The 15,726-nt window shown below is 35.0% G+C and overlaps 1 protein-coding gene, 1 long non-coding RNA gene and 1 pseudogene across 4 annotated transcripts; 2 read left to right on the forward strand and 1 right to left on the reverse strand.

The window, feature by feature from the left end:
- LOC148779077 (uncharacterized) lies at window positions 1-2,409 on the forward strand. Its single transcript, XR_016048197.1, has 2 exons — window positions 1-421; window positions 1,644-2,409. It is a non-coding gene; the product is annotated as an uncharacterized LOC148779077 (long non-coding RNA).
- A 2,713-nt stretch (window positions 2,410-5,122) lies between these two features.
- On the reverse strand, window positions 5,123-11,500 carry LOC105420626 (chitinase 1-like; annotated as a pseudogene).
- A 33-nt stretch (window positions 11,501-11,533) lies between these two features.
- Window positions 11,534-15,413, forward strand: LOC110007242 (uncharacterized). 3 transcript variants are annotated; one of them, XR_016048198.1, is made up of 4 exons: window positions 11,944-12,079; window positions 12,164-12,205; window positions 12,355-13,368; window positions 15,130-15,413. XR_016048198.1 is itself a non-coding variant. In XM_020667088.2 (3 exons), the coding sequence occupies exons 1-3, from the start codon at window positions 11,804-11,806 to the stop codon at window positions 12,749-12,751; spliced, it is 495 nt and encodes a 164-aa protein (XP_020522747.1). In that variant the 5' UTR covers window positions 11,534-11,803; the 3' UTR covers window positions 12,752-13,492. The 3 variants fall into 3 exon arrangements, 1 of the variants encoding a protein (XP_020522747.1); XM_020667088.2 differs by lacking the exons at window positions 11,944-12,079; window positions 15,130-15,413 and adding an exon at window positions 11,534-11,831 and having other exon boundaries at window positions 12,136-12,205; window positions 12,355-13,492; XR_002280912.2 differs by lacking the exon at window positions 15,130-15,413 and having other exon boundaries at window positions 12,355-13,492.
- Window positions 15,414-15,726: the final 313 nt, after the last annotated feature.

A 15,726-nucleotide genomic window follows, 5' to 3' on the forward strand; every position in this document is an offset into this window, starting at 1 on the left:
TGAGTATGTTTTATCATAATAAAACTTGAGAGAGATGTAATATAGAGTTGGCGAGATGTGACACTCTATATGAAGAATATTCGATATGGAAATATAAGAAAGAAGAAAAAAACGATAACTATAAAAGCATCTTGGTTTCTTCGAGATGAATAGATATATAGATAGACTTGGTGGTAGCAAAGAAACGCTAAAAATTAGTCGGAGAATCGAATTTGCGATGTTTGAAATGATGGGATGAAGAAGATTATTTCTTCGCGGTGTGAGAAATGAAGATTCCAAGTGCTGAAGAGATGAACACTTCGTGACATGTGAAACTGATGATCAATATATTCTCCATTAGTTGCATGCTCTTCCAAGATCGCAAAAGCAAGTAAGAGCAAAGAATCAAGAAAGCCCAAGTACCACACTACACAGTTTTGAGGTATGAAATTTATCCTATATTACATGTTAAGATCATATAAGAAAAGATGATTTAGTAACCCTTTTATTTTAAATTTCATATACTTCTTTGGTTTTTGGCTAATTGTTTTATGAATATGTATGGAGTGTATGGATATTAGGTGATAGGTGCTAACAAACTTGAAAGAGTCGGTTTTGAAGACCGTGTGTTTCTTTTTTTTTATGTCTCTTTGTACTGGAGTATGAACTACTTAAGGTAGTGATACACATGGAGATGTGGTTTGATCGATGGCTTTATGCTTAAGTATGAAACATGAGAGATGGGTGTGGCTCATTCAAATATGTAAGCATGAAGAGATTGTTTTGATGGAATTTGGTCTTAGTGACCATCCTCCCAATAATATTTATAATATGATGTATTGCATGTGATGATAATCTTTTGATAAAATCTCCATACTTGCCAAAAAGAAAGTATTTTATTAAGGCTTTAATAATCATTCTTTAGTCATGCTTTATTTTGGATAAATTATAAGATGGTATTTATGATTTATTGTTGTGGCCATGAATTTGACTTGGTAGGAAATTAAAGGTGAATGCGATAAAATAATTATGAAGGCTAAGCATGTATGTTAAAATTAAAATGGATTATTTGAGAAAAACTTAATTCTATGAATATGGCTTTAAAAAAACCGAATAGTGTTGCAAGATCCACTAAGTCTTTATGAAAAGTCATTTTAAACTGTCACACTATTATCTAACTATTACTTATGAATGTATATATATATATATATATATATATATATATATATATATATATATATTGTGTCTTGAAGGTATTTATAAAATTGGAAGAAAAACTGTCATATACTGTTTTTTAAATACTCATATGCCTTAACCCATGTTTCTAATTATTTAGAATTCTCGATTACCTAAGACCTTGAACCATAAGAAATGTTGAAGGAATGTCCTCTTGTTAGGTTTTCTTGACACATGTTGTATTGATTAGATAACTTGGTTTGTATGGATTTACTACCAAGATGACTAGTGTCGTTGAACCTTTGTAGTTCAGGAAGGTTTTGCATATTGTGAAACCAACGGGCGCTAAATTACTTATAGCATGAAAATTGCTATGCTACCTCATGATATAAGCATAAGAATGTTGAGAATATATATATATTGTATGAGCAATAATTGAGTGGGAGCTGCTACGGTCCAATGTTTATTTTAACTGCTTGGATATTCAGATATACAGGCGCAAGCTATCTCACAGATCCAGATGATGCGAACTCTAAATCTAGATATGTGTTCATGTTTAGAGGGGGTACAGTTTCTTGGAAATAAAAGAAACAGGATGTGGTAGAATTGTTCAGCATGGTGGCAAAGTACGTGGCATGCTGTTTGGCGGCCAAGGAGGCAGTAATTTATTAATCGACTTGACCTTCACCCTGTGCGTTGTGAGGGAGTAAGGATTTTCTACGACAAGACGATAGTGATATGCGTGTCAAAAGAGTTACGATTCCATAAGAGCTCCAAGCATATAAAATCATGTTTCTATCCCCTGAAGAATGATGTGAGATTGAGAAAGATTGAGATCAAGATAAACTAAATATTTCAGTGGGTGCACCTTCTAGTATTTGGCAAGCCAGCTGGAACAACTGACTATAATGTTGTTCACCCATAAAACCTTGATGTGCAGCACCGGATGTATGGCTACAAAAGGGAGCAGTTTGTTTGAAGAACTCCTTTGAGCCCAGGAACATATGACCCCATGCGATGATGATACATAATGATCTTCTGCGATAATAGGTCCGTGATTCACGATGCGATATAAAAAATGGACTACGATCACTTTTGGGATGAGATCCGAACAGCAAAAAGAAAAATATGTTACCTCTATAAGTCCTTTTGTAAAAAGATTGATAGCAAAAGCCATTATTAATGTATTGAGAGAGAATAAGTGAAAAATGCTTGAGGGAGATATTGTATTTAAGAGAGAGAGAGAGATGTTGATGAGAGAAAGTGAGAAAAAAAGATTGTAAGGCCGTCAAAAGCCAAGTGGGAGATGTTGGGTTTATGTGTCCTTTAAAGGCCTTATGAGTATTTGTAAAATGAAATGATATTGTAGAACATGAACTCAGTGAGAGTGTGGTCCTTCGTGGGCCATACCATGCAAACGATGTTTGTAAATACCGGATTGTGTTTGACGATTTAGGCTAATCGGTTGGAGAAAACCCATATTACCTGCGTATGAAGAACAAACCGAAGATAGTTCATGGGTTAGCCTTTAATAAGGTCGAAGAACATGCTCGGATAAGTGAGTCGAGGGATTGTGTGACCCTTGTGTGTAACGATGGCGTATAGAGACGAGAGCCAAAACCTTATAGAGACGAGAGCCAAAACCTCATCCATGTGCCATCACACGACATACATATCGATAGATCGTTCGGAAAAACAAAAAATTGACATTTTAAGGTAAAGCATATGCATATGCGAGAGATCCCCCTATGCACCATAGAGCTGTAGTCACATCAGGTCTTGGTGACTTTGACTCGTCTCTAAGGGAGGACCTATAATCCATAGACTGGGATTGCGACCCCTTGGTTCATCGGCCAGACTTTGGTGACCCATTAATGAGCCCTTACTTAGACTTTGGGTCATGAGAAACACTAGGTCGGTCTGATAAAGCAAGTGTGGTCCGTAGTCTACAGTTGAAGGTAGAGTGCCCATGATTGTTGATTTAATTCCTAAACCATATGGATCAATTTCCCATCAAATTAATTGATTGTGTTTGTTTTATGATAATGATTATTTTAGAATTATTATTTGAATTTTTATGAACCTTTAGATATTTTATTTATAATTTTTGGATTTATAAAATTAAAGATATTGATTTTATAATGTTTTAATATGCATTAGAAATTATTTTGTTAATTTTAAATGCATAAAAAAATTAATCATGGGGTGCCCATTGTGCACATTGGCCCACCATGTTTTTAGAAGGTGGGGCCCACATGTGCCTCCCATGGGTGGCACGCCCCACCTCTTACTACTTTCTATTTTATAGAAAGTTTTGTTTTGTGATTCATGTGACCTTATGTTTTGGTAACTTTAAATTATGACACGTGGTCAAATTATGGATTGAGTATGTATTAACCATATATTGACTTAATACAGAAGTAGATATTGACTTGATATATCTTTGATAGATTTTATGGAAAATATGTGTAGAGATGTGTTATTTTATGGAATGTACAATATTTAATTAAAATTAATTTAATTTATTTTCTATTGATGGGAAAATAATTTAGAAAATGGGGATAATGGTTAATGCACATTCTATAATGTTGATGGCCCATCTATGGAATGGATGACTCAGATCTGTCACCCCATAAGTCACCCTTGATTGACAGTTCATGTTCAATCTCAAAAGAAGATGCAAGCCATGGAAAACTCTAAGAAACCCTAATATTGTTCAAGCATATAAAAAAGGGATTGTCTCAACCCAAAATATCTACATACCTTATCTTTTTCTCTCTCTCATGTTTGATCTCTCTCTCTCCCACATTGTAAAAATGAGCTAAGGGTTTTGGCTATGAATTTCTTCTCTCTCCCATGTCGAAACTATGGATTTATGGCTAAGGATTTTAGGGTTAGCAAAAGAGAATCCATATCTCTCAAACTAGGTTGCTATGGGAATTCACATATGGTTTGAGTTTGTGATCAAAGGGGTTCATGTTCTATTCGTGTACTTGGCCGAAATTTGCTTTCCCAGTGTGATATTGAAGCAAGATCATCGCTCCCACGCCATTAGATGGTGGTGACTCGGTGTAGGGTGTAATAAGCCCAGTTGAGGTAATCTCCGACACTCTTTTCTTTTATTTCTTGCAATCTTATTTTTTATTCTCAAGCATAGTGGGTAGTTATTCCAATGGCATTAAGTTTTAATAACTTGGTTTTATTGCCATATTGATTTTATTTTGAAGTATATGTTGTTGTAATAAGATCATCTGTAAGTGATCTTTTTCGGTGATAATATATATATATATATATATATATATATATATATATATATATATATATATATATATATATATATATATATATATATATATATGAAAAATTGTTTGCAGGGCCTATAGGCGAAAAATAAATAGTAATTTCACCTACCCTCATCATCGTCTAAATTTCATCGCACGGTTACGATTGTCCGATAGTATTTTTTTTTTCATTTTTTTTTAAAAAATTGGAATGACGTAAAATTTGGAGGATATGTACATCTTATTGAGGCGCACCTAATAAAAATATAAAACAAATTATCCGTAAAAAATAAATTGATTAAAATACCCCTGAAACTTTTTAGGGGTATTTTGGTCAATATTTTTCACATAAAATATTTGTTTTAATAATTTTTGAAGATTCCCCTATTTTTGATGAATATACGATCAAAGTTTCAAGTCATTCTGATTTTTAGAAAAAAAATGAAAAATAAAACACTACCTGACAATCGTGATCACGCAATGAACTTTGGACGGTGATGGGAGTAGGCGAAATCACTGTTCATTTTCGCCTATAGGCATTGCATAGTATTTTCTTCTATATATATATATATATATATATATATATATATATATATATATATATTATTCTCGATAAAAGATCACATAGATCTTTCTTTGAGAGTTAAGGACTTTATTTCCTTGTTATTTCTTGCATATCTATAATTACAATGAGCAAAGTCTGATCTTATTCTAACTATTAAAAGGCCTCTGGTTATAGCTGATTTTATTCTAACTATTGAAAGGCCTCTGATTGTAGCAGTTGAGGTTGTTTTCATAGGGGACTGCAAGGTGATCACAATAACGCCTGTAGAAGCCAATGCGGTCGGCCACCCGAGTATCACTGCCGTGGCCACACTCCATGCCACCATTGATAATTTTGGTGATGACAACGTAGCCAGGGAGCCGGCCAGCGGAAAGGTCTGTTGCTGACGGTGTCCAACGACCAGTGATCACATGGTGGGCCGAGGGCTTGGGCGAGTTGTGGAGTCATCCAAAACCAAAAAGCTGTCTTGAATGAATGAGATGACAGCATTGCTGGCGACTTAAGTCCGGGTTGTTGACGCCATCAAAGCCAATTGCTTTTCCCGCCGGCCCATAGTTATAGTTGTTGCCCCACATTGAAGAACAATACCATCCTTTTGTTGTGAGCCTAATGATTTGTGCAATGCATGAGCTACACTTATCATTGAAGTCGTTACAAATGAATTGGGGAAATCATAATTCATTATTGAGATATGGACAAATATGAAGCCAAATTTTAATTAGGAAAGGCTAAAAGCAGTGTTTAAAAAACCGCCGAGTCGAACCAGACTCGCCCGGTTCGACTCGAAAATCGCCATGGACGGGTCGAATCAGCGAAAAAAATGGGAATCGCCCGGTTCTAGAGAGAACTGCCCGGTTCTAGAGAGAACCGCCCGGTTCTAGAGAGAACCGGACGATTCTGTACAGTGACTCGCCGATTCACTGTACGGAATCGGCGAGTCCGTACAGTGAATCGGCGAGTCCCGTACCGAACTTTTTTTTTTTTTTTTTTTTTTTTTTTTTTTTTTTTTTTTTTTTTTTTTTTTTTTGTAATCCATGATAGATTTTTTTGTAATACTTGATCGATTTTTTTGTAATCCATGATCGAATTGTTTTTTTTTTTTTGTAATCCATGATCAAATTTTTTGTTTTCTGTTTTTTTTTTGTAACCCATGATAGAATTTTTTGTAATCCATGATCGAATTTTTTGTAATCCATGATCGAAATGTTTTTTTTTTTTTTCTTGTAATCCATGATCGAATTTTTTGTTTTTTTGTTTTTTTGTTTTTTTTGTAACCCATGATAGAATTTTTTGTAATCCATGATCGAATGTTTTGTAATACATGATTGAAATGTTTGTTTCTTTTTTGTAATCCATGATCGAAATGTTTGTTTTTTTTTTTGTACTCCATGATCGAATTTTTTGTTTTTTGTTTTTTTTGTAACCCATGATAGAGTTTTTTGTAATCCATGATTGAATTTTTTGTAATTCATGATCGAATTGTTTTTTTCTTTTTTTGTAATCCACGATTGAATTTTTTGATTTTTTTTTTTGTTTTTTTTTGTAATCCATGATCGAATTTTATGTAATCCATGATCGAATTTTTTGTAATCCATGATTGAATTATTTGAAAATTTGTGATTTTTTTTTTTTAATCCATGATCGAATTTTTTTTTGTGAGCCATGATAGAATTTTTTGAAACTTTGTGATTTTTTTTTTTAATCCATGATCGAATTTTTTTTTGTAATCCATGATAGAATTTTTTGAAAATTTGTGATGTTTTTTTTTTTAATCTATGATTGATTTTTTTTAAAATTTGTTATTATTATTTTTTAATCCATATTATTCAAAGAGAAAATGAGAGAGATGATGATTCTGAGGCCACCCTATCCCAGCCATATTATTCACATATCGAGTCCCAACAGCAACAGTGTAGGGATGAGCACAACAGTGCAGGTGAGCATGAAGGATGAACAATCTTCGGGGATTTTAGATTGGGAACACAACAAAACACTAACACTCAGGGATTTGGGAATAGTCAGACGCCTGCTAATATCGATGATTCGTTTTTAGATCGATTCAATGAATTGTTAAACAAATTCAATCAATGGCACCAACGTGACCAAGAAGAACAATAACGTCGTCTATCATTTTATTTTTAGATCATATGTTACTAATTTTATGCTTTATTGTAGTCCATGTATGTTGATATACTTATTCCATGATAATTCTATATTTATCCTTTTGTGTGATGTAAATTAAATGCTGAATGGCGGTTCATGCAGGGACAGAACATATCAATATTCGCATATTCATTCAAAAACATGAAAATTCTTAATGGAGTACCCTCATTTCTTATTGAATTCCTAAAAAACAATATTTATAATGAAGTTTAATAATTTTTTCAGATTTTTTTTAAGCTTTATTCTGACCGATTCACCCGATTCCGAATCCGGATCATCGATTCTCCGATCCGGATCGATTTTTTAGAAGCCCGATCCGGGTCACCGATCCATTTTTTAAACCATTGGATAAAAGTAATTAAGGAGGGCGAAAGATTGTTTGGGAGTCTTACACTAATATATTATTGAAATTAGATTGATTTAGTTTCAAAGGTCATGGCAACTTTCTTTTTTATGTAATTCAGTGGAGATGACGAGCCGCTACCAATTTTTGAAGTGTCTATTTTTTAATCCATTAATGAGGATAGAAGTCAAGACCTTTAACTGGGGGCTTTGTCGCTATTAGGATATGGATATCTCGGGTTTACATTGATATACATCATTATGGATGTATATGTATATATCTCTTAATAAGGTTAAATATCTTGAAGATAGTTATCATACCATATTTATCTCCTCTAGTTTTGTAATTGTCCTCTATATATAGAGGTAGTACTCTTTGATGTAAAGATTCATCCAATATAATGAAGATGTAGCTGGTTGGGGCTTTGGATTTGTAGAAGTAAAACTTCGGCCTAAACCGTTTGAACCACGTAAATGTTGTGTTCTCTCTCCATTCTATGCTCCCACAAATTCTAACATGGTATCAGAGCATTCTTCTTGTTGACCTCGTACCTTCTTCTTCTGCTCATGTGCCTGTGAGTTAGTTCATATGTGCCTATCGCGAGAGCACTGGTTGCCCACCAAGAACTAGTTTTCCTTTTCGACAAGCTTCTTTGCCTGAAGATCCTGTGATAGAGACTCATTAAGAAGTTTTTGAATCTTGGGTCTAAGTTCTCAAGAAACTAGCCATTAGGAAACCTCGACCCACTCATCTTGCACCTCCAATGTTGACTCGGGAAGTGGCTCACAGGGTGTCCTTAGCACATGGAAAGTCCAAATTGTTGCCATCTGTTGGATCTTCTGGATCCAACTCATCCAGCTCCTTTAATTCATCAATTCAGCACATGAAAAGGTCATTCCCTACAGGAAGATTTTTGCCCTCAGATTGCACAGGATTTTCCTCTAACTCGACTGTTGTTTCTATCTTTGGTTGTCCAGACTCTGGTTAAAGACCTTGCTGGTATTTTCTTATTTGATAGGGTGCACATGCCCTACATTTTTTCAAAACTTGCTCGAAAAGAGGCATTTTTCTCTGAAGATTTTTCGAGGAATTGAGGGAGTTTGTTCCTACCCTTTCCTTTGGCCATTGAGGAAACTAGTCAGCCTTTCTTCTGTTATTCCTTTTGAGAGGACTCACCCTTTCATATCATCGGTTTTATTTTCTCTCTCTAAATCATTGAAACTGTAATGGGTCTTGATCTTTCCATTTAGTTGGAAAAACCCAATAAGGTTTCCGGGTTTTGATCACTCATGAAGGGGCAATCTTCCCCCCTTGAATTCTCTCTCTTACCCACCAATTCCAGACGTTCTCGAAATATCTTGGAAGGGAAGGTCTTTGATCGGAAGCAGCTTGAAGCTCGTGGAGATTTACCAAAAAAATTGAAGCAGTAGAGAAGAAAAAAAAAAATGGGTGGTATTTTCTTAAGATGTGGGCTATTGTCGAGAAGCCCAATTTCATTGGCATTTTTTTTTTATATGATTGTACTCAAAAGAACAAAAAAATATATTGTATTTTGCAAATTGGGTGTTTCTTCGCATCCACACCCAACTTGAGGGGGAGAGTATAGAAGATATGGAGAATATGAGATGAGGAGATGAAGATGATCGAAAATCCAGATTCTGGATCAGTCCAATTATTATGCAAAGAGAAGTTATGGTTGATGATCAAGAGTTCTGTCTCTAGATGAGGAGATGAAGATGATCGAATTTCACAGTTTTGGTTGTTGATCAAGAGTTCCGTCTCCAGATGAGGCGATGAAGATGATCAAATTTCTCGATCCTAGTTGATGATCAAGTTTTTCGTTCCTTGATCTTGTTTGATGATGGAGTTTTCCGTTGCTCCATCCTGTGTGATGATCACTCGATCTCGGATGTTCCAAAGAGAGAGAAATAAAATTCCTTTTCTTTTAGAGAGAGAAAGCCTCTAGAAAGAAAAAAAGCCTCTAAAAAAAGAGATCTTCAGAGAAGCCTCTGAAGAGAGAGATCTTCAGCGAAATCTCTGAAGAGAGAGATCTTCAAAGAAGCCTCTGAAGAGAGGAGATCTTCAAAGAAGCCTCTGAAGAGAGGAGATCTTCAAAGAAGAAAGTAAAGAGCCCAAGAAAGGTTGTTTTTTTATATACATCATTATGGATATCTCGGGTTCTCTGAAGAGAGAGATCTTCGAAGAAGCCTATGAAGAGAGGAGATCTTCAAAGAAGCCTCTGAAGAGAGGAGATCTTCAAAGAAGAAAGTAAAGAGCCCAAGAAAGGTTGTTTTTTTGATATACATCATTATGGATATCTCGGGTTCATATTGATATACATTATTATGGATGTATATGTATATATCTCTTGATAAGGTTAGGTATCTTGAAGATAGTTATCATATCATATTTATCTCTTCTAGTTGTGTAATTGTCCTCTATATATAGAGGTAGTACTCTGGTTCATATTGATATGCATCATTATGGATATATATGTATATATCTCTTGATAATGTTAGGAATCTTGAAGATAGTTATCATATCATAATTATCTCTTCTAGTTGTATAATTATCTTCGATATATAGAGGTAGTACTCTTTGATGGAAAGATTCATCCAATATAATGAAGATGTAGTCAGTTGGGGCTTTAGATCCGTGGACGTAAGGCTTCGGCAAGAACCGCCTGAACCACATAAATATTGTGTTCTCTCTCCATTCTATACTCCCACAAATTCTAACAGTCGCTAAACTATTGCTAAAGCCCCAACCTTTTGGTGAGAATGGAGTTTGAGACCTCAGTCATGGGGCTCGGTGATGCTACCACTAAGGCCCCAACCCATGTGAGACATTCTTCTTTAGGAATTTCATCCGAATTTTGATTAGAAAATACATGCTGAAGAGAGAGAAAGAGAGAGGATTACTGTGCGATTTGAATGGGTCCTCGGTCGAAATATTTTTTCCCTGCAGCACAAGGCCACTGAATGCTAACCATACAGTAATCACCTCCTCCTTTCTCATTCCCAAAGTAGTAGCCCCAAGCGTAAGGCCCATCAGGTGCACTTGCCCATCCACCTAGACATTCCAAATTGCTTTTATATTCGCCAAAACTGAAGAACAAAAAAGACAGACAAAGAAGGAAATGCAACAACAAAGCACCTCAAGAGATAGAGAGGTAGGAGAGATTTGCATACCGATATTCTCCTTTGAGGTCTGAGCAAGAAAAGCAACGATCTCTCTCCTTTGAGTGGTAGTATCGCCAGTAGTTTCAAAGGCCAGAAACGATTTAGCAGCAGTGATGAAAGCGTTGTAGGTAAAAAGGCGTCCTCCAAGCAAGAAGCACCTTTCATATTCTTAAGCATCTGATCAAACAGAGGCTGGTATAAGAGAAGCAACATATGCAAAGACGACAAGCCCTTGCTGCCCCACAAGTAACAACCCTACCGACAAGGGCTGTTATATCTTTCATTTTGGAATCTCGGATGTTAGGCCAATTAGTCTTCTAACTAGCTTATATAAGATCATATCTAAGATCTTGGCCGAAAGGCTAAAGACGGTGTTAAAATATGTTATTTCAGGGCCACAAACTGCTTTTATTAAGGATCGAGTGATTAGGGATGGTATTCTAATAACTCAAAAATGCGTTCATTCGAGGAAGACAAGTAGAAGGCTAAAAATTGTGCTAAAATTAGATATGGAGAAAGTGTATGATAAGGTAGAATGGGCAGTACTGATGAAGATTATGAGGTGTATGAGATTTGGGGAAAAGTAGAGATCCTGGATCAAGGGATATATTTCTAGTGCTTTATTCTCAGTTTTAGTTAATGGAAGTCCTAAAGGTTTCTTTGCAGCTACAAGGGGATTGCAAGAGGGTGATCCACTTTCCCCTTTTCTTTTTACCATAGTTGCATAAGCTTTCAGTCTCATTATCTCTAATATTGTATCAAGTAATCACTTTAATGGCATCAGAATTGTTGATAAGGATGATTTGATCATTTCACATTTACAGTATGCGGATGATACATTGTTGTTTTGTGGAGCAGAGGTGCAAGAAGTGGACCATATGAAATGAATGCTTCGGTGTTGTGAAATGGTGTTGGGTATAAAAGTAAAGTTTGGGAAGACCTCCATAGTAGGGATCGGCTGTTCACCAGAAATAATGAAAAAGGGGGCTATTATTATGGATTGTAAAGTGGAAACCTTTCCTATTAAGTACTTAGGGATTCAGATTTCAGATTCTAAACTACTGAAACCAATCTGGAGCCTAGTTATTCAGAGTGCACAATTCAAACTGGACTTATGGATGACGAAGCACTTATTTTGGGAGGTAGACTTCTATTGATACACGGATTGTTATCTAATTTGCCCATTTATATGATGTCATTCCCAAAATTTCATACAAAAAAATCTTCTTAGTTAGTCCTGTGCCCGAGGGAGCACTATACAATCTGCTCTCACGGGATATTAGTATACGCCCCGGCTTACGGGAGTGGTTTCTGAGACACCCTTTTGATAGAATTTCCCCTAGAAAAATGATGATATAGCTTTGCATGCCCTTCTTTCCTTGGATATCCGGTAAGAGCTTTGTGAATTCCTTGAATCTTTCTTTAATGGCTTCAATTTTTCTTCAGGCCCTGAATTCTTCACTGGTTTCTCTAGATACCAATTAAGCCTTTCCTTCAAAGCATGGACTCGCTCCAGGTATTCTCATGAACATTTCCATTTCTGCAAATTTACCATCCCAAAACAGTTTCAGAAACCCCAAACGTTTAAGTTCAGTTGCTAGGTCTATTTTAGGTGAAATTGATACTAAAAATGGTACAGTATCTTGTTCAAATGGTAATGTGCAGCTTCCCCTCGATGAAGTACCCAATAATCTGGTGGAAGAAACTTCCATTTAAGGAAAGTAGCTCTGGTTCACTGTTTCCATGGCGTGAGCGGAACTATTTGCACGGCCCACCTTGCAAAGACTCTTATTTCAATGGTGCCACACCAACTTCTACCGTTAATATGCTACTTTCCCTCAAACCAATACCTAAAAACCAGTTTGAAATGAACCTTCCATTTAATGAAAATGACACTATTTCAGAGCTCCCATGGCAAAAACCGCATAACTTATCCGACCCAATGGCAAATTCACCACTATCAAAGGGCCCATCAAAGGGCTTAGGAAACCCCGAAAATAAGAAGTGGCAACAAGTGTTACCTACACTTTCCTTCCTAAGAAAGATACTGCTCCATGGCTGAGAGGTCCACTTCTATTGCCTGCTGACGATGTGTTGGATTTATCCAAAAGTAGAAAAAATAAAGTAATGAAAAGAATTCAGATGATAAAGCTCTTACTGGAGGAGATCGGGGAGGAAGGAGCAAGCATGCAATACATTTAATTATGGAAAACATCACAAAACTGAAGGAGATTCATGAAGAAAATGAGCAAAAGAAAGAAAACCACATTGTTTTATCAGATGAAGTAGCCATTCCAAGCAAAATTAAATCTAGTTTTAGTGAGGGGGCCACAAATTCAATAGTGGCAAGTTTAATTTACCATTGAAGGAAGTATCTGTTAGTGAAGACCAAGGTATGAAAACCATATTGCCATGGACATTGGCTGAAAAGATTGTTTCTCGAAGAGTGAAGGAGGAAAAGACTCCAACTAAAGCAGAATTGAGCTTACCAGAGCCTCTTCTACAAGGTTGAGAGATCAAGCTCGGACATTGGCAAAATGGGTTAAAATGAAGAAGGCAGGTGTAACTCAAGAAGCAATGAATGAAATATATGCTGTTTGGAAGAGTAGGGAACTTTCTATACTCAAGTTTTATGTGCCATTATGCAGGAACATGGATAGAGCGACAGAATTCGGGGAGGTTGGTTAAACTGGCTCCGTTTTACGTATTTTATTTCTACTGCTTAATTATGTCAGACATGAATTGGAAGGAATCGGAGCTCTTACTGTGTTCAAGGAGTAAAATTTTATTTGATTGAGTTGAATAATGCATTATTAGTTTTAGAGCATTTTTGGATCTGCATGCACATGGTGCCTACGTTTGTGATCAGAACATTTTAACTTTCAGGATTTCCTTCAAAAATGTAAGCTGAATTTTTGTCAAACTCAAAGTAACATGACCAAACTCAAGAGGTCGTCAAAATGGAAGTCATGCTCTTTTAGTAACCAAGTTGGTTAGAACAGATTGAGATTAAATTGTCTGAAATGACGAGAAGGTTCCATTATGTCTATGATTTTCATTATTTTTTCTAGTATATAGAGAATTTCGTTCAGAAATTTTTTTATTGAGGTTTGTTTATGCGTTGAAAGATTTCATCCCCAAAATTCGAGATCTAAAAGTTATTCCTAAAGTACCCAAGGGAGTAAATGGATAGAATACTCCTACCGGCATAGGAAAGTTTTTGGGTAATATAAAAAGAAGGGTATCGTTTTCATAGAACCTAGGCTCTAAACAATCAAATTAGAGCCTACCTTCAAATAGTATCGAAAAATGTAGTTTCAAAATCAGAAATCTTTGTGATAGCCTTAAAATATATTTTTATCTTTATTTATAACATTTGAAGGTTAAAAAAAAAACATCAATCAACATATCTATGAAATCTTGAAATCTTGAAATCTTGAAAATTGATTGTCCAAAAATGCGTCACAAAATACACTATTTTCAAAACTTGAAATCTATTTTTTTCTCATGTCCATGTATCTTGATGTCGAGATGATCAATTTGAGGATATTTGAGCATCAAAACAACTTCTTCTAGTTGAATCTTTGAGGTAGGCTCAATTGTTTAGAGCCTCGGCTCTATATAAACTTTTCCCTAAAGGGAATCAGAGGTTTTAAATCTTTGGTTGTATTAGATTTTGAACCCTTAATTTCAATCACATTTATTAATAATTTCTTTATTTTTAAGAAATCTAAAAAGTTGTATAAATAATTAGTGTTGCTATACCATTCGACTTTTCTATTAAAAATGCTTTTTGAGCAATTTCTAGCTTTGTTATATTGAATATTTAAATAATTCACAAATTCATGCTTTACTGTTTTACACAATACATAAATAGTAAATAATTGCTAATAGGATAAGGTTTTGATGAGTCTACCTACTGATTTATTTATATAAGTTCTCTGTCCAAAATCCATATTAGAAATGGATTTCGGATTCAAAAAATTAGAGATTGAGAATCTCCACCCTGGTGAACATGAATATAGAAATAAATTAGTTTTAAGACAAAAACAACGTTATTTTTATGTATTTTTAACACCATATATTTTAAGTTGTCGTGGGACCACCAGTTTTCCACATCCACTTTAAGATGGATATATCAGCGGCGAAACACGCTTATGTGCAAGTGTGCCCCTTGATGCACAAAGCACATTGTTAATATAACTTACAAATTTTGCTTATTTGAATATAGACCTTTGAATATGCCAAAACATTATGTCCTCTCTATAATCTATTTTTTCTTAAACAAATTTTCAATGTACTTTCGCATAATTTTATAGGATGTAAAAAAATGATGGATATTACAAATTCAACCTAGGGTTATATGATTTTCATGGTGCTTAGATTTCATTGCATAAATCTTATAAAAGAATATCAATAAAACTGTGTTTGACTTTGCAGGAGTACAATGCCAGTGTCGAATTCTTTTGGGCTCCATTTCTAGCTGCTTTGGAATTTGCAGACTTGTATCTGCTTGTTGATTGTTTTGTATAGTCATTGCCTTTAAGTGGTTCAGGAAGTAGAGATGGAAATCATCTTTTTTCAGGTTGTTGTTCCTCTTATTTGTGTTAGAAGTGATGAAGATTCGGTCATGGTAGTAGACAATGAAGAGGTGTTTGTCGAACATGTGTAAGCCTACTTGCAGTAGGATATGTGTTGAATACAGGTAGCTTGGTTTTTAATTAGGGAAAGGTTTGTATATTTCCCCTACTGTATAGACGATCTATGCTTCTCTTACCATTCAACCGTCCAATTTTGATAAAGTGGCCACCCTATTCAATTCGACGTCTCAGAGTATTTTATTTTTAATTTATTTTATATAAATTGTATGAATATGAAATTTGGTACGTGCCATCTACTCATTGGGGTGTACCACAAAAAAATATTAAAAATAATTTTTTTATTATTGGGGTGTACCACAACAAAATATTAAAAATAATTTTTCAATAAAATATAATTACCAAAATATCCCTTGAAGCTTTTAGAGGTATTTTTGTT

This window comes from Amborella trichopoda, chromosome 13, assembly GCF_054954075.1.
Source record: "Amborella trichopoda isolate Santa Cruz 75 chromosome 13, AtrichopodaSantaCruz75HAP2 v2.0, whole genome shotgun sequence".
Lineage (NCBI taxonomy): Eukaryota > Viridiplantae > Streptophyta > Magnoliopsida > Amborellales > Amborellaceae > Amborella > Amborella trichopoda.